The 27,985-nt window shown below is 53.8% G+C and overlaps 2 protein-coding genes across 3 annotated transcripts; both read left to right on the top strand.

Moving 5' to 3' along the window:
- Positions 1 to 2,498: 2,498 nt before the first annotated feature.
- On the top strand, positions 2,499 to 12,364 carry PPIH (peptidylprolyl isomerase H). Its single transcript, XM_086625555.1, has 10 exons — positions 2,499 to 2,587; positions 3,258 to 3,322; positions 3,917 to 3,940; positions 4,260 to 4,304; positions 4,735 to 4,777; positions 6,805 to 6,897; positions 8,406 to 8,493; positions 9,211 to 9,251; positions 10,508 to 10,596; positions 12,234 to 12,364. Exons 1-9 carry the CDS (start codon positions 2,522 to 2,524, stop codon positions 10,574 to 10,576), a joined length of 534 nt encoding a protein of 177 aa, XP_086481681.1. The 5' UTR covers positions 2,499 to 2,521; the 3' UTR covers positions 10,577 to 10,596; positions 12,234 to 12,364.
- A 6,079-nt stretch (positions 12,365 to 18,443) lies between these two features.
- Positions 18,444 to 27,480, top strand: YBX1 (Y-box binding protein 1). Of its 2 annotated transcripts, none has more exons than XM_086625611.1 (8): positions 18,444 to 18,625; positions 18,958 to 19,021; positions 22,269 to 22,302; positions 24,504 to 24,593; positions 24,782 to 25,084; positions 25,484 to 25,566; positions 25,676 to 25,941; positions 27,442 to 27,480. In XM_086625611.1, exons 1-7 carry the CDS (start codon positions 18,469 to 18,471, stop codon positions 25,908 to 25,910), a joined length of 966 nt encoding a protein of 321 aa, XP_086481737.1. In that variant the 5' UTR covers positions 18,444 to 18,468; the 3' UTR covers positions 25,911 to 25,941; positions 27,442 to 27,480. The 2 variants fall into 2 exon arrangements, with proteins under 2 accessions (XP_086481737.1, XP_086481736.1); XM_086625610.1 differs by having other exon boundaries at positions 25,664 to 25,941.
- The last annotated feature ends 505 nt before the right edge of the window (positions 27,481 to 27,985 follow it).

Genomic DNA, 27,985 nt, shown 5'->3' with positions numbered 1-27,985 from the left:
GACAGATCCTGTCCACTTGCACCTCACCATTCAGCTCAGGCCCCTCCTTTGTACCACAGGCTTGAACCAGCCAACTGCCGTTTCCCAGATGAGCTCGTTTCAAACCTCCCCAAAGCTCCCTGCCACCATCCTCTGTTCCTGCCTTGCCCATATTTTTAACAGTCCCAGCAGACTGGGCTCTGTCTTTCCACAAGACCCTTCTCCAGCCTCATCCGCAGCATCATCTTGTCCCTACTAAAGACAATCCACTGCGGCGCAAAAGTAGGAGGGAGAGTGGGACCTACTTCAAGACCTTCACCCTGTCCTGCACGCCACAGGGCTCAGGAGCCCTCTCTGGGTTGGTTTGCAAGAGTGCAAAGTGGGAAGCAAGAGTGGGGCCCCTCTGCTCCACCTGCCTCTGAGCAACAAAAGCCGTTGCAGATACCTGCAGGGAGCACGCTGCGACTGCTTCGGTCTCGGCCGGCGCAGCCCGTGGCGGTCCCTGCTTCTCGCTCTTCTGATACTGGCAGATCTCCTCCTGCAGCTGCTCAACCTTCACAAGGAAAACACTTGCTTTTGGTTTTGTTGAACGTTCGTTCTGCTGTCTCAGAGAATTAAGATTCCCCTCAACCTTGCGTGCAGATGAACGGCAGGTTTGTTAATAATAACGGCTCAGCTGGAGGGACTGGTTTGGGTCAGGTGGCTGCTCCAGCTGGGCGGCCTCAGACCATTGGGAGAGGGAAAGAGGGAACGCCGCGCGGCGGCCAAGGGCGAGCGGCTTTTCCTCGTGTCTTTCAGTGACGGATCACACAAACGTCGTGCACCCTTCCCTGACCAGGGCGGCGGGCAGGGGGCACACAGATCACAGCCGCTGCTTCTGGGGCACCTCTGAGCCTCTGCTGCTCTCGGCAGGACCCACAGAACGTTCTCACGCTCGGCAGGAGCCGCTCACGTCGCACGGCCGCTTCTCGCACGCTCACTCCTGGCCACCACCTGCAGCAGTAGCCGGCAGGCCAGCCCGGCCGTTTCCTCGGAAGCCCGGGGCTCGCACCGGGGTGGCTCCTGGACGGGTGTTCGTGAAGTCCCGCAGACAGCGCTCACCTTCCGTCGGATGCAGACACAACCCTGTCTTCAAGGGTGCCCAGCAGCACCCGTGGGTGCTGCCTGAGCCTCACGCAGCCAACAGCAGGGCCCTTGCACAGGTTCAGCGGACCGTTGGTGGCCCAGGTTTACCGTTGGTGGCCCAGGTTGACCATTGGTGGCCCAGGTTGACCATTGGTGGCCCAGGTTGACTGTTGGTGGCCCAGGTTGACTATTGGTGGCCCAGGTTGACCATTTTTTGCAGATTTAACAGTGCTGCGAGTCTCTGGAGCCATCGGCCCTTGCAGAGCTTTCACACGCCACCTTCTCAACGTGCGTCTGCCCTTTCTCCCGCCTCGTGCCATGCCCCATCCACACCCACAGGCTCCTGCAGAGCCCACGCACACGGACTCTCTTCTGCCTGCCTGACCTCGAACCCTGTGTGCTTAAGGGTCAACACTCCAACAAGTGGAGCCCACGGCAGGGACGAGGTCGGTCTCCCACAGACCACCAAACCAGAGCCAACTGGCCAGCCTGCTGCTCACCCGGCTGGCCATAACTCACAGGCAGAAAAAAAGATTTCAGGGTGCAGAACTCCCGTGGCTCAGAATAAAGTACGCTTTCAGCTGCTACACATGAAAAATCCTGGGTTTCTAACTTTTAGGCCAAAAGTTAAACATTATTCCTAAGGAATAAGCTCCGAGCTGGTGAGGCTGTGGGTCTCGTCACTTACCCACCAACAAGCTCCCGTTGGATGGTGCGGATGTGCACCAGAGACAGCTCTGTCTGATGACCCCCCGGCAGCAGGACCCGGCCAGCTGGTCGCTACCTGGGCCTCACGTGCCCGTGCAGATGCAGCTGGTGCCTGGAGCGCGTTCGGGGCACGCTGAGGCCTTACAGCTGATGCTGATTCCCAGGGGACCGGGTGTGCATGGAACACCACTGGCACACCACCGGCAGTCCAAACTGGGCAGGAAAACACCTTTCTGGGAGAGCGACCCGAACTTGTTGTTACTTTCTTTGCTGACAACAATAATTTTAGCATCAGTCACACCAAGAACGCTGCCAGCTTTCAGCAGGATGGCATCCATATGGCGGCCCTCGGCACGAACACGCGCTCGGGAAGGCGATGCAGCCCGACGTTAGGAAAAGCTGCTGCGAGAAGGAACACGAGCCGCTCCTTCGGGCCGCCGGCAGCCGCGGGAAGCAGCGTTCCTTCCCCGGGAAAAAAGGTCACCGGCGCCCTGCGCGGGGCCCTGCCCGCCGCTGACCACCCAAAGCGGGATGGGCACATCCCGGCGCCGTGCGGGAGGGGCGGGCAGGGGGCCCCGGGCAGAAGCGCGTCGCTGCGGGAAGCTCCGCCCGCCCGGCGACTCCCGGGCGGCCGGATCCACGGGCGAATCCGCTTCCGGGGCCGCTTCTGCTGCCGGGGCCGCTTCCGCTACCGGCAGAGGTGTCGGTCATGTCGGCGCTGGCGGCGAACCCCAACAACCCCGTGGTCTTCTTCGATGTCACGATCGGCGGGCAGGTGGGGGAGGGCGAGGCCCCGTCCCGGGCCCCGTCCCCGATCCCGACCTCGTCCCCGTTCCCCGTTCCCCGTTCCCCTTCCCCTGCCACTCCCCTCCCCCTCCCCGTCCCCTTTCCCGATCCCGATCCCGTCCCCGTCCCCGTCCCCCGTTCCCGTCCCCCTCCCCGTTCCCGATCCCGATCCCGATCCCGTCCCCGTCCCCCGTTCCCGTTCCCCTCCCCTTTCCCGATCCCTTCCCCGTCCCCGTCCCCGTCCCCCGTTCCCGTTCCCGTCCCCCTCCCCGATCCCGATCCCGATCCCGATCCCGTTCCCGTCCCCGTCCCCCGTTCCCGTCCCGCTCCCCGTCCCCGTTCCCGTTCCCGATCCCGATCCCGTTCCCGTCCCCCTCCCCGTTCCCGATCCCGATCCCGTTCCCGTCCCCCGTCCCCGTCCCCGTCCCCGTCCCCCGTTCCCGTTCCCGTTCCCGTTCCCGATCCCGATCCCGTCCCCGTCCCCGTTCCCGGCCCCGAGCGCCGCGCGGTGCAGCCGAAGCCGTCGGGGGCTGGGCCCGGGGCGCGCCGCACGGGCTGTGGCGGTGCTGGGGGGGGGGCAGGGGGTGGGGGTGCGGCAGCTCCGCGGGGGGCCGGGGGCTGAGCGCGGCCCCGAGGGCTGATCGCCCCCGTGTCCCCAGGAGGTCGGCCGCATGAAGATCGAGCTGTTCGCCGACGTTGTCCCAAAAACGGCGGAGAACTTCAGGTGAGGAGCAGCCCGGACCGGGATGCAGAGGGGGTTCAAACGCTTCGCGGTGCAGGAGTGTCTCTGGTGGCACGGGGACCACCTGCCCCCCAGAACGGGGGCACCTGCTTTGCTCCTTTCGCTGTGCCCCAAGAGATGTGACCTGCAGCATCCCAGTCCCTCCGGGGAGCCCATCCGGCTGGAAGGGGAAGGACTCCAGTCCCAGTGTGCTCCCTCTGTGGAGCTTCCGATACGCTCGGAGCATCGATAAAAGGCAGTGCCGTAATGTCACGTCCGAGTTCTCTGCCACTTGGACATCCCGTTGTCATGGGAGACACACAAATATTCCCTGTTCTCTGTGAAGCACAGCGCCTGCTCCACGGTCAGTCTCTCCCCACCTCGGTGGCAAATATCTGACCTCCTCGGCTGCAGGAAGTGCCCCAGGCTGTCTGGAAATGGAAGTGGGGAGAAGTTGCTGCCATTTCCTAGGGGATATATCTCCCTGGTGCAGTGAGGCAAGCCCTGCACGACAGTCCGGGCAGCTTCGCCGCACGCGGCCGGCCGTGTCCTCGGGGTTCGGATGCGGCTCACGCTCTGCTCTCTTTTGTTTTCCAGGCAGTTTTGTACGGGCGAATTCAGGTGAGTGGGTTGCAGTGCCCTTTCCAAAGCCCCAGATGTGAATCCCGCTCCTCGTGCTGCGAGTCGCAGTGGGATGCCGTAAAGACGCTGGGATGGCTGTTGCAGGGAGCCGTGGCGTTTCCTGTGCAGAGCCCACTCCAGGTGTCCCTTGGCCTCTGCTGTGCCAGCTGAGAGCCAGGCCCCAGCAGGTGGGTCAGCCCTGTGTATCACGGCAGCCGCTCACGTGCAGGGTGACCCTCTGGGCCTCGGAATTCCTGGGAAGGTTTTGTGTCGAAGCATCCAGTAAGTTGCAGTGATTTTCCTTTTTATTTCCTTGCAGGAAAGATGGTGTCCCTGTAGGTTATAAAGGAAGCACTTTCCACAGGTAATTCATCCCCTTTTATTTGGGCACTTCAGTGGCAGTCTGAGCTCGATGTGGTTTTGAGACCTGCCTCAAGGCATTCCTGGCCTGGGAGGCGTCTGTAGGTCATGGCTAATAGTGTCCTTCTGTAGCTTTGGGGGTGTGCCAGATGTGTACGCTGGGGTGACTGGGAGGGATCCCCCGTTCCGGGTGTGCCAGGTGGGAGATGGTTTTCTGACAGCTGTCACCTAACGGCTACCCCTGGTCGAACAGCAGTGGGACCCAAATTACCTGATAGCAACCAGGGCTGAATATTTGCCGTCGATTTTAGACTGTAGCATTCGTCGACCCTGATAACTTATGTGGGGCTGCGAGGGAGAACTCCTTTTTACCACCTGATAATCCTCTCGAGGCATTTGTCTGCTGAGAACTCAGTGGTGTTTTCCTTCTTTAGGGTAATAAAGGATTTCATGATCCAAGGAGGTGACTTTGTGAACGTACGTACTCCGCTCTGCCTGTTGTCCTGTCCCCGCACGGTGTGGTCGCAGCCGTTTGCAGGGGTGCGTGCTGATTTAGGGGGTCTGTTGGCGCTGGTGTGAGGTACCCAGTAGTAACTGGAGGTTTCCTCAGAGCGTTGCTGCCACCTTGCTGCAAGAGACTATAGTGTATTTGGAAACAAACCTGGAGTCTGGAGTGAATGTACCTTCTCCTTCCCAAAATGTTTCTTTTCTAAAAAAAGCATGGCAGTACAGCTAGAGGCTTTTCAAACTTGTAGGGATTTTTGTTTTTTACCCTGTTGTCCTTCCCTCTTCTCCTGTCTCCCCACACAAGGGGCCCTGTGGATTTCTGCTAGCTTTGTGGAGAGACGCCCTCAGTACAGCACCGAGCATCCAGCGCAAGAGGTCGTTTAAATCCAAACTAACTTTTTGTTAGTGAATCGTCTCAAAGTAGAAAAGACTCTTTGTGCCCACAGTGTTGCTTGTGCTCTGACTTGATGATGAGCAGAGCATTTGGAGGAGGCTGGAGGACCACAGGGTCTCTTCACTGTCCTAGGATTTGGTAAAATTACTTCATTTCTGGAAGTGTTTTGAAATCTGAGGGGGGGAGATGAAGGTTTTTTGAATAAAAAACTTACAAACCTTGGTTGTGTGAAGGTCCCTGAGAGAACGGACCGCACAGCAGGTGGCTCAGCCACACCAGGTTTTTCAGGTAGCCACTAGCTGTGATGCTGCTGAAATGTCGCAGTGGGCTCGTTACTTGCGCTGAAGCTCAGACAGCGTTGCAGATTGCACCAGTATTTGTGATTTATAAATTACACTTGTTGCAAAGCCACTGGGGGAGCAAGAACGGTTACGCTGACCACTGAGTTGGGGTGTATGTTCTTGTCTCAGGGCCGACAGTTTAAGTAAAGCACAGAGACCAGGAGGAAAAGAAGCAAGGGCTAGGCAAGCAGAGCAAAAGGTGTGGAGCTGGACGTAGTCTGGTACTGGCATTTTACTTTCCTGTGAAATTTGGCCTAAAAAAGAAGGTATGTGTTAAGTGGAAAGGGAGTGAAAGGAGACCAGTTGCAGCAAGGCCGAAGAAGTGGGGCTGAAGTGACGCAGAAAGGGAAAATGAGCACAGAAAGGGAAAGTACTGTCGGAATAGTAAATGGAACTACCCGTGCCAGAGGTACCTGTTTACATTGCTTCTGCAGCATCTCTTCTGGAGGGTTCCTCACTGCAGCATCTTTCAGGCCATCCTGTTGAAGGGTCCCTGCTCGGTCCTTTTGGGATCCTCCAGGAGTGTCTCTGCAACGCTGGACCGAAGAGCAGGGTGGCCTTTCAGCAGTCCCACAAGCCACGTGTCTTAACGTGAACCGTGCACCAGGCTTCTGCAGAGTTGAAACTTGTGAGCAGCCAGAGCTTGCAGTCTGCCGCTGCTCTGCACCACGCTGCTTTAAAGTATCTGTGTCTTGAGGTCTGCGTGCGAGGGCTTGTAGCAAACACAAGATGTCTTGACTTGGTAGAAAGTACAGCAAAAACGAGAAACTCCATGTTGTAGAAACCGTCCTTGCTGAACAGAGAGATCGCTTCCCTCTTTCCGGTAAAGCCACAGAAAATAAGGTGAAATAAGTAAGCGTCCCAGCAGTGGACTTTCTCCACACAACCACGTCTGCTTTCCTTGCCACACCAGCCCATACTCCTGTGTCCCCTCCCTTTTCCCTGCCGAGCCCAGGTGGGTCCATACCAAGCAATCTATAGCCTCCATCTCACTCTGGGAGGCTTGTGCCTAGTCCTTACCATCTCCGTGGGCTTCTGCCAACATAGGGATGGCAAACGATGTGCTGTGTAGTTAGAACCCAGTCGCCATTCCTCTTCAGAAATGAAACACTGGGTGTGTTTGCTGCTGGTGTATGTAAATGGTGGTGCAGCATCCATTTGGGGCTGAGTTTGACCCCGTCCTTTTGCTTGGGGATTTTATATTTAATTTTTAAATAGAATTGTTCTGTAGCAAATGCTGACTGGGCACCTCTCTCGCACAGGGAGACGGCACTGGAGTAGCCAGTATATATAGGGGTCCTTTTGCAGATGAAAACTTCAAGCTGAAACACTCTGCTCCTGGGCTGCTCTCTATGGTGAGTAGAACATCAGGACACTGAGACCAAAAAGGTTTTGGTACTTTCTCTGTGCCCTTTTTCCTAAGCCTATAATTATTTGCTAGACAGCAAATATCTCCACTGTTGGACCACAAGGTCTGAAAGACTGCTTTGGAACTACTCGTCAGAAGGCTACTCGTGGGTTAACATGTTGAGTAATGCAAAAGTCCTGATCCTGCACCATCCTTTCTTTTTTACCTGTTGGAGTGCAGGGGCAGGCTTGCTCTCAGCAGCTTTCAGAGCAGCTTGATTTTGTACAGTAGCAAGCGGTGCTGTTTTTTCTTCCCTGATACTGTTATCAAACACTGACCTCAGCAAGGATGAAGCAGAAAGATTTGGGAGTTTGAAAGCCCCAGCAGCGTTGCCATGGTGCCTTTTATAACACACGCTTCCTGTTCAACATTGTCGGAAAAACTGCAACCGTTGCGTGTCTGGTGGGAACAATACTCTGACTTTTGCAATAGAAAGCAAGTGGAGCCAGTGCTTCCATGTTGCCACCCACAACTGCTCCTTCCCCAGCTCTTCCAGCTGCCCTGTCCTTACGACCACGTGCTTTGGGCATTCACCATTTGGGTTGGTTATTCATCCATCCAGTTTCAAAACGTGGCCCAAAAAGAGGCGTCATGACACAGGGAAGCAAAGAGTGTGCTGTAGTGTGGGAGAAGGGATCCCACGCTGGCACTGCCAGCTTTGTGTGGAAGCGGCCTGGCTCTGGAGTTGTTCTGTTGGGCTGAACTGTGGTCCATCCTAGCTGGATCCTTCCAAAGCTGGCTGGCAACAAGTAAACGATCCACTGTGCCCGTGTCCTGCACAGTCCGGCAGCTGCAAAACTTGCCCGGCTCCCTTGTCGGCACAGAACGGTGCTTCAGCTCCTCCTGCTTGTCAAAAGAGCTTTGGGAAACTGAAATGGACTGAAGTGTGCAGAGATGTTTTCTCAGCAGAGCGCAACTGCTCTGGGTGTTGCGCTTGGGTGTGAATGAAATTTCACACCTGCGTGTGTTCAGTGTTCCTGTGAGCCCTGTGCCCATGGGATCGTTACCATTCTCATCCTGATCATCAGAACAGACACCTGTTGTTTTTGTTCTGAGGAAACCTTCCAAATGGCAGAACTCAGGTGCTTTTTTTTCTGCCCTGGTTCCTGCCTTTCAGTTTTCCCCAGGACAGTACTGCAGCAGTAAGTAGTCACTGCCAAGAATTCTAAGGAACTTTTTCCAGGAGCACGCTCCAGAGCCCAGATTTCAGCACAGTCTTGTGCTGGACGTGCCTTTGGAGAAGTGTCGTAGAAAGTAGGTGGCGTGCCACGTCCAGCGCAGGGTGCCCCCCTGCAGATGTCTCTCCTGCTTCCTTTGCTCTGTGTAGCAATAAGCTAAAAAGAAGCTCGGCGAGGTCCAGAGCAACAGCTCTTTCCTACATGAGGTGCATCTGCCTTCAGTTTTGGGCAGTGCTAATTTGCACACTTTTCATATTTTGCCGTTCTCAACCCCCAGGCAAACAGCGGTCCAAGTACCAACGGCTGTCAGTTTTTCATCACGTGCTCCAAATGCGACTGGTTGGATGGAAAACACGTCGTGTTCGGTGAGTGCCTGCGGCACGGCGGCTCAGATAAACGGCCGTGGACTGCTCGTTCTTTGCCCTGGCTTGTGCCACCGGAGGTGTCTGTGCTCAGATGGGTCACTGTTGAAATGAAACGTCATTTTTTTTCCCCAGGTTAATTTTAGATCAGTTCCTTGTTGGGTGTATTGTGCCACTGCAGAAACCCTTGTGCCAGTGCGGAAGGGACAGATGAGCGAAGGGACAGATGAGCGAAGGGACAGATGAGCGAAGGGATCCCACTCTTCTCCAGAGATGACTGAGCTTTCAGCAGAGTTTTTAGAGAGTAATTCTGTGAAATCACATCTGCTGACTTTTCATGTCCTGCTGCCCGAGCTGTAGGATTTCAAGGCCAGCGTTTAAGCTGATGTCCTACTTACTGCTTCCTCCGATTCGTCAGCCCCACTGACGGCGTTCCTTGCCGGTTTTGCATCGTGACAAAGGTGGTGTTGCTAGAAGGGTGGTTCATGCTGTGTTTTAGCACAACTGGAATCTCAAACCCCAGGTTTCTACACATGCCGCCCCCGTGATGGGATCTGTTCTGCATGTGGAAAATGTTCTAAGAGGGATTGTTGTCTTTGTCCGTTTAGAGACGTGCACGAGACTTTTCAGGAGGAACAAAACCACATGTATGTTTGATGAGTGGTGGGGAGCAAAGGTGAAAACCGGCCATATTGAAGTGGATAAATTTTCTCATTCTAGGTAAAATTGTCGACGGGCTGTTGGTCATGAGGAAAATTGAAGTAAGTTGAGTTCACCTATTTCTCTATGAATGTCCATATTGGAAAGTCATGTAGAGGATTAACAAGGGTTATTCTGCTCTCTCCCACTGTCTGTTTATAGGATACCAGGGAATACCAGTGTTCGTAACTGGTATTATTGGTTGTCCTTGTTATAAAATAGCAGGAGACCTGTTGGGGCAAAGGCTGTCCTGTAGATTGACTTTAGAAACGCTCTCCTCCGTGGTTGCTGGTTAGTCTGTGAGCGGGGATTGTGTTCCCCTGGCTTTATTTGCAATGCTTTGTGCTTGCTCAGGAAGCTGAATGGAAAAGCTGTTCCATCAGCAGCTCAGACAAGAGCGTAAAGCAGATCACGTCTGTGCCATTGCCTGGGATTATTCAGCGGGTGCTAAATCATGAGTTCTGCTGGTCCGTGATCAGCACGTTCGATGAGAAAAAGCAAACGGATCTTCTGCGGGGCTTCCAGGAGCTGAGATAGATACGCCTGGGGGTGGTGGTTGGAACCAGTGCTGTGACTGGGTGTCACGGCAGGACAGTGCGGAGATTCAACAAGCAGCGGTGTGTTCTTGGAGGCAGATGATGGGAGAACGTGCACGAGGGCCTCCGCCATTGGTCTGTGGAAAAAGTGGGGTGTGAGCAGAGCTGACACGTGTTGGGTGTTGAGGAAAGGTCACACCAGGAATTGCATGGCATGATACAATCCGTGTGTTGCTGGCCCTCGTGGCCAGAGGCACTGGTGGAAGGGTTGTGGCGTGCCTGCTTTGTGCCTCACTGCAGGGAGGGACAAGCTAAAGGAAGGAAGAGACTGATGGAAGAGCAGCTGAGTCCAGCAGAACGAGGGGTTCAGAAGAAGGGTTGCTTTGTGGCTGTCTCTTCTTTGGGTTCCCCGTGTGTACAAATGCCAGCTTGCTTTGCTTGTTGCAGCTGTCTTTGGCCACTTCAAAGACGGAAGCCAGAGCAGCCTCGAGTGACGTGATGCCTGCTGTATGTCATGAGGAGCTCTCCAGTTTTTGCTCTTTTCCTTCCCTCCCGTCCAAAGGGTCGGAGTCTGCTCTGTATCCTAAACCTCTGCACACAGAGAGTTCACGGTCCGTGGCCAAAACGCGTGACGGTGCTTCCATGTTACTCAGAGCTGTGCCTGGATTTCCCTGTTCCAGATGTTGCACGGTTGTACCCTTAAGCAGCCTTCAAGTCGCTGTCACTCCCTGGATTTGCTGTGCTTCCGTAAGGTTTAACATCATCTATCTGTTTGTCCCCAGAATGTGCCTACGGGTCCAAATAACAAGCCCAAGCTGCCAGTCGTGATCTCTCAGTGCGGGGAAATGTAAAGCAGTGAAGCAGAAGTGGGGTAAGTCTCGGTCCTCACAGTGCAATTGAACCGTGGGCTGCTCTGCTCCTTGCTTTTCTCTTGACTTCCTTTCGCATTCACTTGAGCCTGCAGTGGACTCCGGAGTTCCACTGACTCAGCTCAGTGGAACATCAGAAAATGCCTCTCTAACAGCGTAAGACTTTTGCCAGCTCAACTCCCTGAGCTGGTTTCCCTCCGAGCCACCCAAGCACCAAAGGCAGTGCTAGAGGGCCAAGATTTTGTGTCTTTGCAACCAAGATGGGTTGTGGGAGCTCTGCCCTGGATGGGGTTAGGCTGCCTTGGAGCCTCGGCTTTAGGAACGAGTGGATGAAAGGGAACTGCAGCAGGAATCCAGCTGCTGTTACCCAGGCAGTGTGGGGAGTGGGAGGCTTCGCTCTGACCTGCAGGTTGGTGAACTCTCCGACCGGTACGGAAAAGCAGAGCATCCATGTGTGGGGCAGGCAGGGATCAAGAAAAGGAGAAAGAGGACTTGAGCCTCCTTGCTCAGTACAGCCTTAGGACTGCCACCACTGAAGGGCCAAGGAATTCTCGTGTTCCACAGCCTTGCCTTAGCTCGAGAACATACCACTGTCCTCATCTGAAGGGAGATGTTTCCAGCGTTTGTGGTTGTTCAGGCTTCATTTCAGTTAAACCAATAGGCTCACGAGAGAGCTCAGGCTAACATACAGTGTTCTGATTCCATTTGTCCACCCACTTGACCATAAAAAACACAAGCATTTAAACAAATCTGTCTAGATTTCCATGTGTCAGGCTGCAGCTTGTCAAAAATCTGCTGTATTAGCCTTTTGTTTGCTGATTTTTCAAATTTCGGCAGGCAGGCAGGCACTGACAAAAGCAAATCCCCACAATTTTTGGCCTTCCATTAAATGATTTCCAAAGACATCTGGAATTGCCCACGAAGACACGTCCCCGCTTCCGTAATAAAGTCTTTCAGATGTGCAGCGCTTCAGGCCATGGGAGCTCCTCCTGTGTGATGAAGTGACAAGAGGGAGTGTTCTCATTCTCTCCTTTCCCTGGTACTTCTGGTGACATTGACAGGCTTTTGAAGATGAGGACAACCTTGTTAAGAGGCTTTCTTGCAGATGGGCAGACCAGTGCTGATGGCTCGGGTGCCCTTTAGGGCTGTCCTCAGGCCCAGACTTGTTGACCATTCCTGTTTGGAGTACGTGATCTCTGACCAACATGCAACTTGAGACTGGAAGCTTTTAGTTTCTAGGGATAAGGCTGGTGCCACCTTGCTTTCTTCCCAGCCAGGTCTTAGGAACTGCCTTTCTGCACCCTGCTGCCTCTCAGCTGCCCAGACAAGAGGGGCATTTGGCTTGCCCAGCTGCAGGCAGCTGAATCAGTTACTTGTCGACCCCTTGAAATCAGCCAGGAGGAACAGGCACTGTTGCTTTGAAGTTCAGAGGTGGATGCAGATGCCTGGCATGGAGAGCCAGGAGCACTCAGAGTTCTCTAGCTCAGGGCTGGTGTGAGCAAGCACCTGCTCAAGCAAGTAGCACGCACTTGAAAATGGCTGTAGCGGCACCCAGTGTCGCTGCACAGTGCTGCTGTTGTGGGATGAGCTGGGAATGGCTGTCCAGCGCTTCGGAACTGTTTCTTCTGCTTCCTTTCAGTGCTCCTTCACCGATGGTTAGGCCCGTGCTGGCTCTGTGCAGATCCACGTCCAGCCAGTTCCCCCACAGCCGCAGTCCTCTCCACAGGCCACATCTGCGCTCTTGACCTTCTTCTGAAAAGATTTAACAATTGTCATCTATCCCTTTTTTTTTACGTTTTGAAATGTAAATAAAGAATTTTGTTAAATATGTGTGCAGTGCCCGTCAGGTAACGTGCTTGGGAACAGATGCCTGAGGTAAGAGGGGCTGTAGCATCTTCAGCAGCGTGCGTTATCCCGAGCTGGCTCCGTGGGGAACGTTTGCTGTGTGTGGTATCGAGGGGTATCGTTGCCACTGGGCATTTGCAAAACAGGAAAGAAGGGCTGAAAGGAGCATGGCAGAGCCATGCTATGGCAGCTCCTTTACTCGGCAGCTACAGGCTGCCTGGCACAGAGGCTCTTGGGAATCTCCAGAACCTTTCTACGTGCAGCCTTGTTGAAGCACAAGGAATTGGTGTGGCACCGAGCTCCGTCACCGTGAGTTTGCCGAGCTCTGACGTGAGTTCTGGTGTAAAGGAGCGTTTGTAAAACCTCCCCTGGCACATTGTGGGGCTACACCGTGGGGCCGTTAGGTGCCACGGGTGTTACAGGAGGTTACCTGGGTGCTGCAAGAGCAGGGCTTTGGGCCGAGAAGCAGAGAACCATTATGCTGCAGGAGCAGAAATTGGGGTTCCTTATCTTGCATGGCTACAAAGACCATAGGTGAGGCTGCAGGTTGGTGGAAAAACTGACTTTCTTCCCCCAGAATCCATTATGGTTCGCTTTGAGGCTGAATGTGCAGAGTTTCAGCTCTCCAGCTTAGTATCTTGCTGATGCTTATGTGAAAGTTTTCTCAAAGAGCACATTTTTGGGTTTAATTCCCCCATGATGCCCCCCTTCAGTTCTGTTGAATGTAGCGAGTGCTGGGATCTGCTGCTGTAGAGCACATGATGGATCTTGTCTCTCTGAGCTCGAATGTCTTCCTCCAGCTGTGGATGCTGCAACTGGAGACAGCGTCTCTGATTGCCTCTTTCTTCGTCTGAGGATCAGATGAGCCTCTGGGCCCCGCAGTGTTACCGCCCCAAAAGACATTGCTCGCTGTTGGGTGGCCCCCGTTGTCTTCTGTAGGTGCACGGCCCTGACATCCCCACAGACTTCATCCCTGAGATGTGAAGTTTTCTCTCTCTGGGGGCTCTTGCGTGGTGGATTCCCTATGTGCCATTCGATTTAAAGACTTGTTTGTCAATGGACTTACTGAGCATCATCCAGTTTTGATCTTGTGGTTTCAAGGTCACGATCCTGATGCAGATCCCTTGCGGGACTGTGTTCATGTTTTAAAGCTCTTTCCTTCGTTAGCCGAGTTGGAGATCTCATGGAAAAGATACCAAGAGAGCTTGACAAGCCCTGTGTCCGTAAAGCCACATTGGTGGTTGTGACGGGTTGACCTTGGCCCTGTCTGAGCCCGTCAGCTGGCCGTGGTGTAATGTGGGAAACCAGGTCCCTGGCTTCTGTTTTTCCCACAAGGATGGGGAAATGGCAGGAATTTGTGGGTGATGCTGTAAGGGCTGATCCGAAGGGGATACCTGTTGGTCGCAAAGATGGTGGAGCTCCCAGAGCCCTTCTTGGTGGTTGCTGGTGACCTTTCCCTCCTCTTAGGTGGGAGGAATCACACAGGCAAGGTCAGGGCTATGAACCTGTAACCAACATCCACATTTTTCAAGGGCCCATGGAAAATAACGTGGTGGCCAGGAATGCTGGCTTCCCCTGGACCTTCCCTTGGAGGAATCTAGCGGAGACCTTCTTGGATCTGTCTGAGCTGCTGTGAGGTGAAGACATAGATGAGAGAAGAAGATGAAGGGTGGTTGTTGGAGAAAGGCTCTATCAAGATGAAGAACTCAGCAGTGATGCTTTCCTGGGTGAGCAGAAGGGCTCAGGGTAAGGGGAGCTGCCCCACTCTGCCTCCCCTCACCCCTCTGGCAGTGAGGCTCCACTGGGAAGGGAAAGGGGAAGGGGAAAGGGGAAGATGGGATGTTTACAGAATCACAGCATGTTAGGGATTGGAAGGGACCTCAAAGGATCATCTGGTCCAATCCCCCTGCCAGAGCAGGACCACCCAGATCAGATCACACAAGAATGCGTCCAGGCAGGTTTGGAACATCTCCAGAGAAGGAGACTCCACAACCTCTCTGGGCAGCCTGTTCCAGTGCTCTGGTACCCTTACTGGGAAGAAGTTCTTCCTCATGTTTAAGCAGAACCTCCTATGTTCCAGCTTATATCCACTTCCCCTTGTCCTGTCATTGGATGCCACTGAGAAGAGCCTGGCTCCATCCTCATGACAGTCACTCTTTACGTATTTATAAACATTAATGAGGTCCCCCCTCAGTCTGCTCTTCTCCAAGCTAAAGAGACCCAGCTCCCTCAGCCTTTCCTCAGAAGGGAGATGCTCCACTCCCTTCATCATCGTCGTGGCCCTGCACTGGACTCTCTCAAGCAGTTCCTTGTCCTTCTTGAACTGAGGGGCCCAGAACTGGACACAATATTCCAGAGGCGGCCTCACCAGGGCAGAGTAGAGGGGGAGGAGAACCTCTCTCGACCCACTAACCACACCCCTTCTAATACACGCCAGGATGCCATTGGCCTTCTTGGCCACAAGGGCACGTTGCTGGCTCATGGCCATCCTGCTGTCCACCAGGACCCCCAGGTCCCTTTCCCCTGTGCTGCTCCCCAACAGTTCAGTCCCCAACTTGTACTGGTACATGGGGTTGTTCTTACCCAGACGCAAGACTCTACACTTGCCCTTGTTGTATTTCATTAAATTTCTCCCCACCCAACTCTCCAGCCTGCCCAGGTCTCTCTGAATGGCAGCACAGCCTTCAGGTGTGTCAGCCACTCCTCCCAGTTTAGTGTCATCAGCAAACTTGCTGACCGTGCACTCTATTCCCTCATCCAAGTCATTGATGAATATGTTGAACAATACTGGTCCCAGTACCGACCCTTGAGGGACTCCACTGGATACAGGCCTCCAACTGGACTCTGTCCCATTGACCACTACTCTCTGGCTTTGATCCTTCAGCCAGTTCACAATCCACCTCACTACCCGATCATCCAGACCACACTTCCTCAGTTTAGCTGTGAGGATGCTGTGGGAGACTGTGTCAAATGCTTTACTGCAGTCAAGATAGACATCCACTGCTCTACCATCATCCACCCACTGGGTGATGTCCTCATCAAAGGCCATCAGGTTTGTCAAGCATGACTTCCCCTTAGTGAAGCCATGTTGACTGCCCCTAATGACCCTCTTATCCTTGATATGCCTAGAGACAGCACCGAGGAGAAGTTGTTCCATTATCTTTCCAGGGATGGAGGTGAGGCTGACTTGTCTATAGTTACCTGAGTCTTCCTTCTTGCCCTTTTTGAAGACTGGAGTGACATTTGCTTTCCTCCAGTCCTCAGGCACCTCTGCCGTTCCCCACGATTTAGCAAAGATGATGGCGAGTGGCCTGGCAATGACATCCGCCAGCTCCCTCAGCACCTGCGGGTGCATCCCATCAGGACCCATGGATTTATGGATGGCCAGGTTGCTTAACTGGTCCCTAACCAAGTCCTCATCAACCAGGGTAGACTCCTCCTCTATCCTGACTTCCTCAGGAGCCTCAGTGTTCCGGAGCTCATCAGGATAGCCTCCAGCAGTAGAGACTGAGGCATAGAAGGCATTCAGTAACTCTGCCTTCTTCTCATCCTCTGTCACCAGGGCACCCTCCTCATTCACCAGTGGGCCTATTGCCTCTAGTGTTAGTTTGATCTGCAATGTATTTGAAGAAGCCCTTTCTGTTGTCCTTGACCTTTCTTGCAAGGTTTAATTCCAAGGAGGTCTTAGCTTTCCTAGTTGCCTCCCTACATCCTCTGACAGCAGACCTATATTCCTCCCAAGTGGCCTGCCCCTCCTTCCATGATCTGTACACTCTCTTTTTCCACTTGAGTTTGCCCAACAGTTCCCCATTTAACCATGCAGGTCTCTTGGTGCCCTTTCTTGACTTCCTACCTGTTGGGATGCACTGGTCTTGAGCTTAGAAGAAGAGGTCCTTGAAGGCCAACCAACTATCTTGGGCCCCTTTACCTTCTAGTACTCTGTCCCATGGGATTCCTCCTAGCAGTTGTTTAAAAAGATCAAAGTTGGCCCTACTGAAGTCCAGGGTTCTAGTTCTGCTAGGTATTCTCTTCCTGCCACATGAGATCCTGAACTCCACCATTTCATGGTCACTACAACCAAGGCTACCCTCGACCTTCAGCGCTTCAGCCAGACCCTCCTTATTAGTGAGAACAAGATCCAGCAGCGCCCCTCTCCTAGTAGGCTCATCCACCATTTGCATCAGGAAGTTATCATCAATGCACTGAAGGAACCTCCTGAACTGTGGGTGGCTGGCTGAGTAGGCCTTCCAGCAGATATCAGGATAGTTGAAGTCCCCCATGACAACCAGGGCCTGCATTTGCGAGACCGCTGTCAGCTGCCTGTAGAAGGCCTCATCAACCTCCTCCTCCTGGTCTGGTGGTCCGTAATAGACACCAGTAACAGTATCACACATGCCAGATTGTCCTTTAATTCACACCCACAAGCTCTCAACTTGCTCCTGATCCGCCCCTGGACAGAACTTAATGCACCCCAGTTGCTCCCTCCTGTAAAGAGCAACTCCACCACCTCGCCTTGCTGGCCTGTCTTTCCTGAAGCGGACACAGCCATCCATGGCCACATTCCAGCCATGCGAGCTGTCCCACCAAGTCTCAGTAACTGCTGCCAGACCATAACCCCCTGATGGAACACAGATTTCCAGCTCCTCCTGTTTGCTCCCCACGCTGCGTGCGTTGGTGCACAGGCATCTCAGAGCCAGCTGAGCCACCGATGTCACCCTGGGGGGGTGGGAGACCTTATTCCCTGAGCCCAGTTATATCCTGCTCCCCATTCAATCCCAGTTTAAAGCCCTCTCGATGAGCCTTGCCAGCTCATGAGCCAGAATCCTTTTCCCCTTTGAGACAGCTGAAATCCGCCATTTGCCACCAGACCCGGGTCTGTGAGAGCCTCCCCGTGATCAAAGCAACCAAATTTCCGTCGGTGGCACCAGGCTCTGAGCCACCTGTTTCCCGGGTGTGTTCCCTGGTCCTGTCTGCATTCCTGCTGCCACTAACGGGGCTGAGGATCACACCACCTGCGCTCCTGACCCTCCCACCAGTCGCCCCAGTGCCCTCCAGTCCCTTTGATGGCTTTTGGGCCTGTCTCTGTCACCTCATCAGTTCTGACCCGCATGACCAGTAAGGGAAAGCAACCGGAGGGCTGTACCAGACCGGGGAGCTTCCGACTGACGCCCCTGACCCGGGCCCCAGGGGGGCAGCAGGCTCCCCCGTGGGCTGGGTCCGGTGGACATACTGGCCCGTTCCCTTCGGAAGGGAATCGCCTGGCAATCACCCTGTCACGCCGCCCCGTTAATTAACGCTCGCGGGCGCCTTCTGACCGACGTTTCTCTGCACGGGAGGCGGGGGCCGCCCCCCGCCCTGGGAACGGGGCCGCCCGCACCATCGCTCAGCCCCGTGCCTGTAACGCGGGGGGAAGCGCCGGGCCGAGTCCCGGTGACACCGGGGCGGGGCGGCGGCTCGGCCGGGGTGAGAGGGACCGAGAAGCCCCGGCGGGGCCGGGGGGTCGCGGCGCTCCCGGGGCGGGAAGGGACGGAGCGGCCCCACGCGCCGCCGCCACCGCCACATGGTCGCGGCCACTTCCCCGGTCGGGCCCGTTGGGGGCGGGAGCGGCGGCGGCGGCCAATGAGGGCGCGGGGCGGGGACTCCGGGTAGGCCGATAAGAAAAGAGAGCCTGGCAGCCGCGGCGGGAACAGCCAATGGGCGTGCGCTCCTGAGGAAAGGCAGGTGTTGTCGCCAATAGAGGTTCCGCGAGGGGCGGTGACCGCGAGGAGGAAAGCCAATGGGCTCGCTGGCCGCTTAACGGGCGGGCCAGGCAACGAATAGCGCGGCGCGCGGGCGGGGCGCGCGGGGTGGCTAGCCGGTGCGGGCCGCCATTGTGGCCAGTTCGATCGGTATCGGGAGCGGAGAGCGGAGCTCAGCGAGCCCGGAGCAGGGAGCAGCCCCCCCCACGGCCGGCCTCAGTCACCATCACACCGCGGGAGGCGGCGCAAACAGCCAGTCACCACCACCGTCCGCACCGAACAGCCGCCGCCATGAGCAGCGAGGCCGAGACCCAGCCGCCCGCCGCCCCCGTCCCCGCGGCGGCCCCCGCCGCCCCCGCCGACTCCAAGCCTAACGGCGGCACCGGGAACGGGAGCGGCGGCCTGGCCTCGGCGGCGCCTCCCGCCGGCGGGGACAAGAAGGTCATCGGTGAGGGGGGAAGGGGGGGGGGTGGGGAGGGGGGGGTGTCCGCGGCGGTTGGGCCCCGCGGGCGCCATCGCTGAGGGGCGGCGCGAGATCCCCCCTCGCTGAGGGGCGGCGCGCGCCGCCGCCGCCGCCGCCGCCTCCTCGCGGCGCGCGCGGCCGTTGGGCGCCCTCCCCCTCCCCCCCCCTCCCGCGCGCGCCGCCGGGCCCCGCGTGTCGGCGGGTGGGGGCGGGGCGGCTCAAAATGTCCGCCACGCGGGGCCTTTGTGTGCGCCGCCTCGCCACGTGCCGCCCTGACGCCGCCGCCTCTCCCTCCCCCTTCCCGCCTCTCCCCGCAGCAACGAAGGTTTTGGGAACAGTGAAATGGTTCAACGTGAGGAACGGTTACGGCTTCATCAACAGGTGAGCGCCCGGCGGCGGCGGGGCGGGGGGCCGGGCCGGGGCGGGGGCGGCCGCCGGGCTGTGTCCCGTCCCGCTGGAGCCGCTGGGATGGGTTTGAGCCCGGTGGGCTCAGCGGGAGCCCCGCGCTCCCGGTGAGTTCGTTCCCAGGGCGATGTTTCTGCGTTAAGGTGATTTTTTTGGGGGTGGTTTTGGTTTTTTGGGTTTTTGGTGGTTTTTTTTTTTTTTTGGTATAAAAGCCTGCCGGCTGTTGGCACGTGGAATATTTGTTGGAATTTCTGCGTGAAGTTCGGTGGCAGCACCGCATCGAAAGCTGCTCTGGGCGCTTGGTGGCAAAAGCTCTCCCGAGAAATCCCGAAATGTGCGGGGAAATGAGCAAAATCCAGGTGCTTTCATTCCGCAAGACTGGAGCGTGCAAAGGGGTCTGGAGAAACAAGTGCCCAGAAGATTCTTTTGATGGCGGTAGTTGATTTTAAAGAGAAATTGGAACACCTGGAGAGTTGTGTGAATACTTACAACAGGCGTATCAGCAAAGTTATCCAATAGTAGAGGAGCCATGGAATTGCTCTGCCAGCCGGTTCCGGTACAGCTACTGGTGCTTTTACTGGGCCTTTTATTTAGGCTTGGTTTAAATACTGTTTGTATTTGGGTTTCTTTGAAAACTTACCTCCTTGTGACCCCATCTTAAGTTTGTCTTCCAAGCTCCTTAGTTGGTTATGTGTCTGGACTTTAAAAACTTGACCGCCAGTCTGCCCAGTTTGTGTTCCTCATGTCGGTTTTGGTGTTAAACGTCACGTAGTTGTCAGCACTGGAAGCTTTGGTGTCTTTGGCTTTTGTGAGGCCATATAAAGTGCCGGGCTACAAACTCTTGCTCTAGGGAAGGCTTTTTTCCTGTTTCCCTCAGTAGTGGAAACACTCGGTGATGTGAGTCAAGCCAGGAAGCCAGAGCAGCGAGTTGAGACATCCCAGTGGCTTCCCCAGTCAGCAATTTGGCAGCTGTTTAATGCCGGAAGTTGCCGGTTTCGATGAGAAACCCGGCGTGATGTGGTGTTACCAGGAGATGGGGACCGCGCTGGAGGACATTTCCTCGACTCTGGGATCTCTCCGGCTTGTTGCGAGGGCACCTGTGCAGGAGCTGCTGCCCTTGCTTGGCTTTGCTTGTGCCAGGTCTGCTGAGATTAGCTTTGGTGTAGGTGCACGTCAGCTTGGAGCGTTCCCTGTGTTCTTTTGCTGCTAAAAGTGCATTTCTGCTCCGAAATAGCGGTTTGAATTCCGAGTGTGTCAGTCGTTTCTCACAGTTGTCAGTCGGAAGTGGGTGTGCAGGGCACTGACCTGGGCCTCGTAGCTGGAGGTGCACGTTGCGATGTGATTTTGTGCTCGGTGCTCTGCTGGGCTGAACGGCGGCGTTTTCTTAATCCATCTGCTTGTTTCATTCCGTGTTTCATTTCAGGTGTTCAAGGTGTTGAGGGGAGAATTGTTGAGTGCCAAGATAAGCCAAAGGGCTTGTTAGGCCCTCAGGATGGGGGTTTCTCTCCTACCATTTCAAATTTTCTTTGGAAAAGTGATGGCTGTTACTGCCACACCATCCAAGTGGCAGCAGGCTTGCTTCCAGATGTGCTTGATGGGAAGCACCATTGGGAATCATGGCAGGCACTGGGCTTTGAAACTGGCCAGTGTATTTTTTTAAATAACCAGGCGTACAGCTTGAGCAGTGTCTGTGTATCCGAGCCACTCGTTGATCTAAACCTCCAGCATCCTCTTCAATGGAAACTGCGTTTTCAAACGGACTTTAGAAACAGGCATCTGGTGTGGCTATCCAAAATCCAGCTTGGGCAAGAGTGTACGCATCCGTGCTTGCAGAGCACGGACAATGAGTGCTTCCTACCAGCATTTTTCAGTTGAGAGTGAAGGAGGATGCTAAGCTTTTTTATGTTTTTCCTGAAAACCTGTTACTGGGCTCTTCTGAATCTCTTACCAGCTCTTGGAGCATCCGGTAAGAGATCTTGCACTGGGGCTCAGGCCTTGCAGGGGTGTCTGGAAGCTGCATTATGGGGTCTTGGAGATAAGGTGCCTCCTGATGATCAGACTGGCTCTGCTTTGGTGCCTTTTGACTGTTTGTTTCCAGTGACCTTTGAGGCTTGTAGGCATCCATTCCGTGAGGAAACAAGGTGACTTATTTGTACTGGTGCTGTCTGACAGAATAGCCATAGCTTGGAGTGAATTTTTGGAAGAGTCTTAATTGTCATCCTTAGGCTTGAAAGCCAGTGGTGAGGAGCACCTGGCTTTATATTAAAGAAAATAAAATAATTGTTGTTTCTGTCACCCGTGCCTGTAAGCTCTCCAGTTCTGAGCACGTTTTCACACGAGCTTGCTTTGCCATGTCCTTGACCAGTCATTCTGGGAAATAAAACCACTTTGCTCTTGATTCAAACCATTCCACAGGCTACTGAAACTGCTACTGCAGCGAGCTTCCGTAGGCGTGGTGCGAGCTTGGACGTAGGGCTGTGAGTTTGTTGTGAGTGGTGGAAGCAGCACATGGAGCTGCTGAACCCGCGCAGAGGCCGTTTTGGCTCTGCCTCTTAGTTAGCTGCAAACAGAAACTTTGCTGACTTGTTGGTGCCGTATTGTGGTTGCCCAGCCTCAGCAGGGCCATGGTGGACGCTGTTTCATGGTCACGCAAAGGGACGCTTTGGGATTCCTGTAGGTAAAGACTTGAGCTGTTTTCTGTTTGTTGTGAGGGGAGAAACCCAAAATCTTACCTCTCTGCTCCCAGGTGCAGCTTGGCTCACCCTGCTGCCTTCAGTGGCCAGGTAGTGGTGTTGCTTCTTAAATGAAGGGAGCACGGATGTAACTCTGGAGTGATCCTGCAGGAGTTGAGTGGTGATACCATAACCTGTTACAAAGATTGCAACAGCCCATCCCCACGCAGGGTGCTACCAGAAATGACTGGTCACTGTTGGGTGCTCTTTCTTCTTTGGACATCCCCATCAGTGGAGTGTGCAGGAGGGACAAACAGTGTTTTCACGTGCAGCTTCCCGGACTTGAGCCTGTGCTCTGAACCGTGCGGAGCCCCACAGTCTCCCAGTGCAAGCGGCAGGCTAGTAGAGGACTAGTTGGAGCAAGGCTGATGCTGAAAGCTGGTTGTCTTGACAGTTCCCTCTTTGTCCTCTCCTGAAACACCTGAATTTTTAACCTGGGCTAATTTATTGTCCGTTCTATCCATGAATTCCAATCTCCTGTTGTCTTGCAGGAATGACACCAAGGAAGATGTGTTTGTCCATCAGGTAAGATTTCCTTGGAACTGAAACGTGCCACCTCTCTGAAACTTGCTGTGGGTGAACTGTGTAAGTAAGGCTGGAGCTGTGGAAGAGCCTCACGTTTTCCAACAACTGTTTCTTGAGCACAAACAACTGTCACTGTTGGATTGCAAGGAGAGCTGGGCATTTTGGGTATCCACATCCATCCCTGCTGAGGAGATGGCATGCGTGGGGTTGAGGAGGCTGGTGCTGCACAGTGATGAAAATGGCGCTGCCTGCAGCGTGCTCTGACTGGAGGATAACTTTGGAGTCCAGTTAAGTTGCCTTGTGGATTTGTATCATTGTTAGTAAGCGTAGGGAAATGAAGTTACTGAAAGCTTGCAGCAGGGAGAGAGACTAATTGGGCTGTAATGGGGAGGAAGTGCCAGTGAAGGTGTGCTTTTTAGGCAAAGCTTTTATGGAATTTATGGCTCCAGGCTTTCAGTGAAAGCTTGAAAACATTTTCATAGATACTTTTTCAGTTAAACAGATACGTACACCTGATTATCTCTGGGGAGCATGTGAACCTCTGGAAACTAGACCAGAGTGCGACTGGGCACCCCAGCTGTGCATGATTTCCTGGAGCAGGTTGGCTGGAGTTGGGTCCTTGCTGTCTCACCTGTGAGTCCAGCTGATCAGCTCTGTCCTTACCCTTTCTCTCGCAGGAGCTCTCGTTGTGAAGCAGCCCGCAGAGTTCCCAGTGCAGCATGGTTTGCTTCTGGCATTGGGGAGTCTGTGGATTGTTCTCGTTTCGAGTTAGGGATGTACTGCCGGTGTTGGAAACAAAGGGAAGCAAAAGCAACCCCTGGAAAGCGTTTTGGCTGGAGTTTGGTTTGCCAGCTCTCAGCTTCTTGTGCTGTGTTGGAGTTAAAATTTAAAGGTTGTTCTGTAATGGGCAGTGGAGAAAGGTGAGCGACTGTGTGCGTGTCTGTACCGAGGCAGGAATATGTCCCCTGAAGGAAAGCTGTCGGGCTTCAGTGCTCCATTGGCAAGTAGGGTAACTTGGGAGTGACCTTGACTTAACGTTGCGTTTCAGGACCTGTCGTGTAACCGCTGCCCGTGTTTCTGAAAGCACAATTTTAAAAAAGGCAGTGATTTGTGTTAATTTAACAATTTGTGCGATAAACCAGTTTTAGGGGTCTAATCGGAAAGAAGTGTGCTTGTTTCAGGAGTTACAGCTGTGTGTGCTTTTTCCCATCCCTGTTACCAAGCTTGGCTCTCGTGAAGAGCTCAGCTACTGCTGTAGTAAGGTTTCCTGCCTTTCCTGAAGAAAGGGGCAGCCAGGCTTGTGGGTGTGTTTGCATGGATTTTGTTCCATTTAGGGAAAAATCCCAGTCAAATTCCGTTGCTGGTATTTTTTGTCAAGCTGTTAACGCTCGTATTGCTGTTGAGTTCAAGTGTTTGATAAGCAGAACGGGGTTTAGTGTGGTGCATATTGAGTATCAACTCATCTGTTAAAAATGTAATCCCCTGCTGAATAGCATGGAAAATCCAGGAAAATGGCGTTTCTGGAAATGTCATTTAACGCGCGGATTCCGATACAAAGACTTGTCCTGTGCTCCCACCTCAGGAGGGCTGATCCTCGGTGCATCACACACGACTAGAGTAGATTTGTGGTGAACTGGCAACTCCCATGGCTAAACAGTGGTGTTGGAAGCCTCAGGGAAGGAAATCTCTCCGTTCCTGCCCATGGCAGTGTTATGTAGCGTGCGACAACCTCATTTACACGGAGGCACCGTGCGCTGCGGCAGGGTGGGAAATGGTGGAGGGCTGGAAAGCTGAGTGTGTGATTGGAAAGGCTGTGTCTCGGGGTGTGTGCTTTGGAGGGATGTGTGAATACTGTGGGCATGTTTAATGCTGAACTCTGGGAATACCATGGCCAGTGTGTACCAGGGGGTTTTGTTTGTTTGCAAACTGCTTTTTCAGCTAGCAGGCAGCATGTTGACAGATGTTTCTAGTCAGCTGCTCCACATTTCGGATGAGCCAGAGCTAGAGTCATACAGGTACATTTTATAGCTTCCTGGCCTTCCACGGTGTTGTAACTGCCTTTTCAGGGGTACAGGTCTTCCTCCGAAGATATTAAATGCTCAAATGCCTTAATCTTAATTAAAAATATAATAATTTAAGGTATGCTAAGTAATATTCTCGAGCTGTGCTGTAAATGTAATTCTGCAATGTTGTGTTGTTAGACTGCCATAAAGAAGAATAACCCCAGGAAGTACCTCCGCAGCGTAGGAGACGGAGAGACCGTGGAGTTTGATGTGGTTGAGGGAGAAAAGGTGAGCGCATCTCTCGGGTGTCAGAGCTCTGCGGGCGTTGGTGTGGTGCCTGTGGTTTGACCTCCGAGGAGGTGAATGGTCTGTCTTTGCTTCGCCATGCGGATGTGCATCGTTGCTGGGTGATAAATTGTGCTGTGAGTAACTGGTTTGATGCTGACTGTTCACCCGGCGCTGTCCCCGCTCCGTAGGGCGCGGAGGCGGCTAACGTTACAGGTCCTGGTGGAGTCCCAGTGCAAGGCAGCAAATACGCAGCAGACCGTAACCATTACAGACGATATCCACGTCGCAGGGGTCCTCCACGCAACTACCAGCAAAACTACCAGAACAGTGAGAGTGGGGAAAAGAACGAAGGAGCAGAGAACATCCCAGAAGGTCAAGGCCAGCAACGCCGTCCCTATCGCAGGCGGCGGTACCCACCTTACTACATGCGTAGGCCCTACGGGCGTCGACCACAATATTCCAACCCTCCCGTGCAGGGAGAGATAGTGGAGGTAATGTCTGCTTGAAGTGTGACACTAACCTGGCTCGATGGCTTTGGAGCAGGGTGATGGGATGTGGCTTTTTGGCACTTTTTTGTAGATACTCAAAATGGTTTTGGTAAGGTTTGGCAGTGAGACGAAACGTTGGAGCATGTCAGTAAGCCAAAGGTCTTAATGTTACAGCTTTTAAAAAAGCAGTGTGTTCAAATGCGTGTTAACTTCCTGTAAGATGGAATAACTGGAAAAACCCACAAATTCCAATGGTGGGTACTCTTGTGCCCTCGGGCCGCCGTCCACCGTGTTGTACACCTCAGACTTAACCCGACATCTCCCTTACTTCCATCCACCTTCTTCACGGCTCGACTGGTGGTGGTGGTCTGCTAAGCTGGTTTGTTGCCCCATCTTTTCCAGGGTGCTGACAACCAGGGTGCAGGAGACACAGGCAGACCAGTCCGGCAGAACATGTATCGAGGTTACAGACCTCGATTTCGCAGGTATGCTGCCGATGAGCTCGGGCTTTTTTTTAACCTTGCCTTTTAGCAGCAGAGCCAGAACATGGTGATGGTCAGATGCTGCACTGTTAAAGCCCAGCTTGACTTTCAGGGGTCCTCCTCGTCAGAGACAGCCCAGAGAGGACGGCAACGAAGAAGATAAAGAGAACCAAGGAGACGAGACCCAAAGTCAGCAACCACCTCAGCGTCGGTACCGTCGTAACTTCAACTACCGACGCAGACGCCCAGAGAACCCTAAACCACAAGATGGCAAAGAGACCAAGACAGCCGAACCACCAGCTGAGAACACGTCCGCTCCCGAGGCCGAGCAGGGCGGGGCTGAGTAAACACCGGCTTACCATCTCTACCATCCTCCGGGTGCGTGCCGGGGCCGTGGGCGAGCGCCTGCCAAACCAAACTGCGAGGCGTCGCGGCACAAATGTCGATTAATTGGGAGGACTCAGTTACGAGGCTTGAATTTTTGGTGATGGAGTCACTCCCTAGAAAACTATTAGTCTTCAAATCTTGGCTGGGCTCGGTAGTTGGAGCTTCCAGCAGCCTTCATCCACCCAGAAACATTCCAGCAGTGCTGGTGTGGGGATTTGAAAGCAGGTGGGAGAGATGGGTGCTGGGATTTACTCAGCTCTGTGAGTGTCCGAGCTCCTGCTTGGTCCCAAAGTGGGAGTGAGCAGCAGTGAGACCTCTGAGCGTTCATTTCTGGAAAGCTGGGGCAGGATTTGAAGGAGCTTTTAATCTAAACAGAGTAGTGCTGGAAAAACTGGGAGAGACGGTCGTTTTCATGGAGCACCCGGGGTGTCTGTGGTCCGGGGTGCTGCGTGACTTGGTGCATGGGAGGGTTGTGTGAAGGTCGGTGGTGACGTGTTTGCGTTGCAGGGTGGGCTGACACCGGTTTGGTGCTGGCTTCTGATGGACAGCTTTGCCAGTTCGGGAATGTTTGCATTGCTGGGACTCTTCCTACTTGTTCTGCTCTTTTCTGGCACCTTCCTTGTCTGTTGTTCCTCCCTCCTTCCCTGCATTTCCTCTCCCCAGCATTCATATCCCGTTCCTATTGTGTTTCACTCCTCGCTCTGCCCGGAGGGCAGGTGAACAGAAAGGTGCTTTCAGGCTCTGGTGGGAGCAGTAAGGAATGGCCACGTTAATGGGATGAACAGGGAATGCAGGAGTTGGGCATGGATGGGAGCTTGGCATCAGCAGCAGCCCCCAGCCTCTCCCAGCTGTGAGCCTACAGGGACTCCTTCTTCAAGGACTGGGGTGCTGTTGGATTTGTCCTGATGGATTACTAGATCCATCTTCAATCCTTGCTGCATCGTTTGCTGTGTTTTATCCTGGTTATCTTAATGGTTTTATCCCGGAACCTTTGTTTTATCCTGGTTATCTTAATGGTTAACACAAGCTGGGTGAAGTGTTGATGTCCTGGCCCTCGGAGAAACACCAGTGATGCTCCGTCGCCCTTTTTGTCTGTCGCTGGCATCAGAGAACGTGAATTGTGGTTTCTGTGGTCTGGGCAGTGGCTGTTGGGCACAGGTGGGAATCTGCTCTTCAGCCGTCTTGGGAAGACGATCCCTCACCCTCATGCCTTCCCCGGGCTGGACTCGGGCTTTGCCAGCTGCCTGCCCAGACTCGGTGCCACGGCAGAGCCCGATGCCAGCGGCAGTTCCGAGGGGAGAGCTGTAGGCAGGATTCCTGCCTGGTTAAGTTGGTGTGTTTCTTTCGGGAGGCCTTTGCCTGCGTTTTGTGGGGAAGGTGGTGGTTTGGGTCGCTGATGGTGGGAGTGTTGAGGACAAAACCCCTCTGTGAGCCCCTCAACATCTGCCTGATCATCTTTTTTTTGTTGTTTTTTCCTCTTTTTCAGTTTAGTCATCAAAGAAAAGACTTAAGAAATGAAGAAGAAAAGAAAATGAAATTCCAGCAATAAGAAATGAACAAAAGAATTGGAACTGAAGACCTTAAGTGCTTGCTTTTTGCTGTTGACCAGATTACTAGAACTATCTGCATTATCTATGCAGCATGGGGTTTTTATTATTTTTACCTAAAGAAGTCTCCTTTTGGAAACGACAAACACGTTTTTTAAAAGCCTGTTTTTTCTCAATATACCTTTAAAGGTTTTTAAATTGTTTCATATCTGGTCAAGTTGAGATTTTTAAGAACCTCATTTTTAATTTGTATGAAATATACACCTGATTTTTTCAAGTCAAACTGCAAGCATCTGTTAATAAAGGTCTTAAAGAGTTACCTGGTGTGCTTGGTTGGTTTAAACCCACTTTTCCATGACGGGTTTAAGTTAAGTGTCCATAAAAGGTTTGGGAAAAAAATGACAGCTGGATTTCTTCAGCATACAGCTGCTGGGGTAAAATGGCGGGGGGGGGTGTAAAAAAAAAAAAAAAAAAAAAAATAGAGTAAT

This window comes from Tauraco erythrolophus, chromosome 23 (genome assembly GCF_009769465.1).
Source record: "Tauraco erythrolophus isolate bTauEry1 chromosome 23, bTauEry1.pri, whole genome shotgun sequence".
NCBI classification, from domain to species: Eukaryota; Metazoa; Chordata; class Aves; order Musophagiformes; family Musophagidae; genus Tauraco; species Tauraco erythrolophus.
Note: the sequence above shows the minus strand (reverse complement) of the source record. Positions and strands in the feature narration are given on the sequence as shown.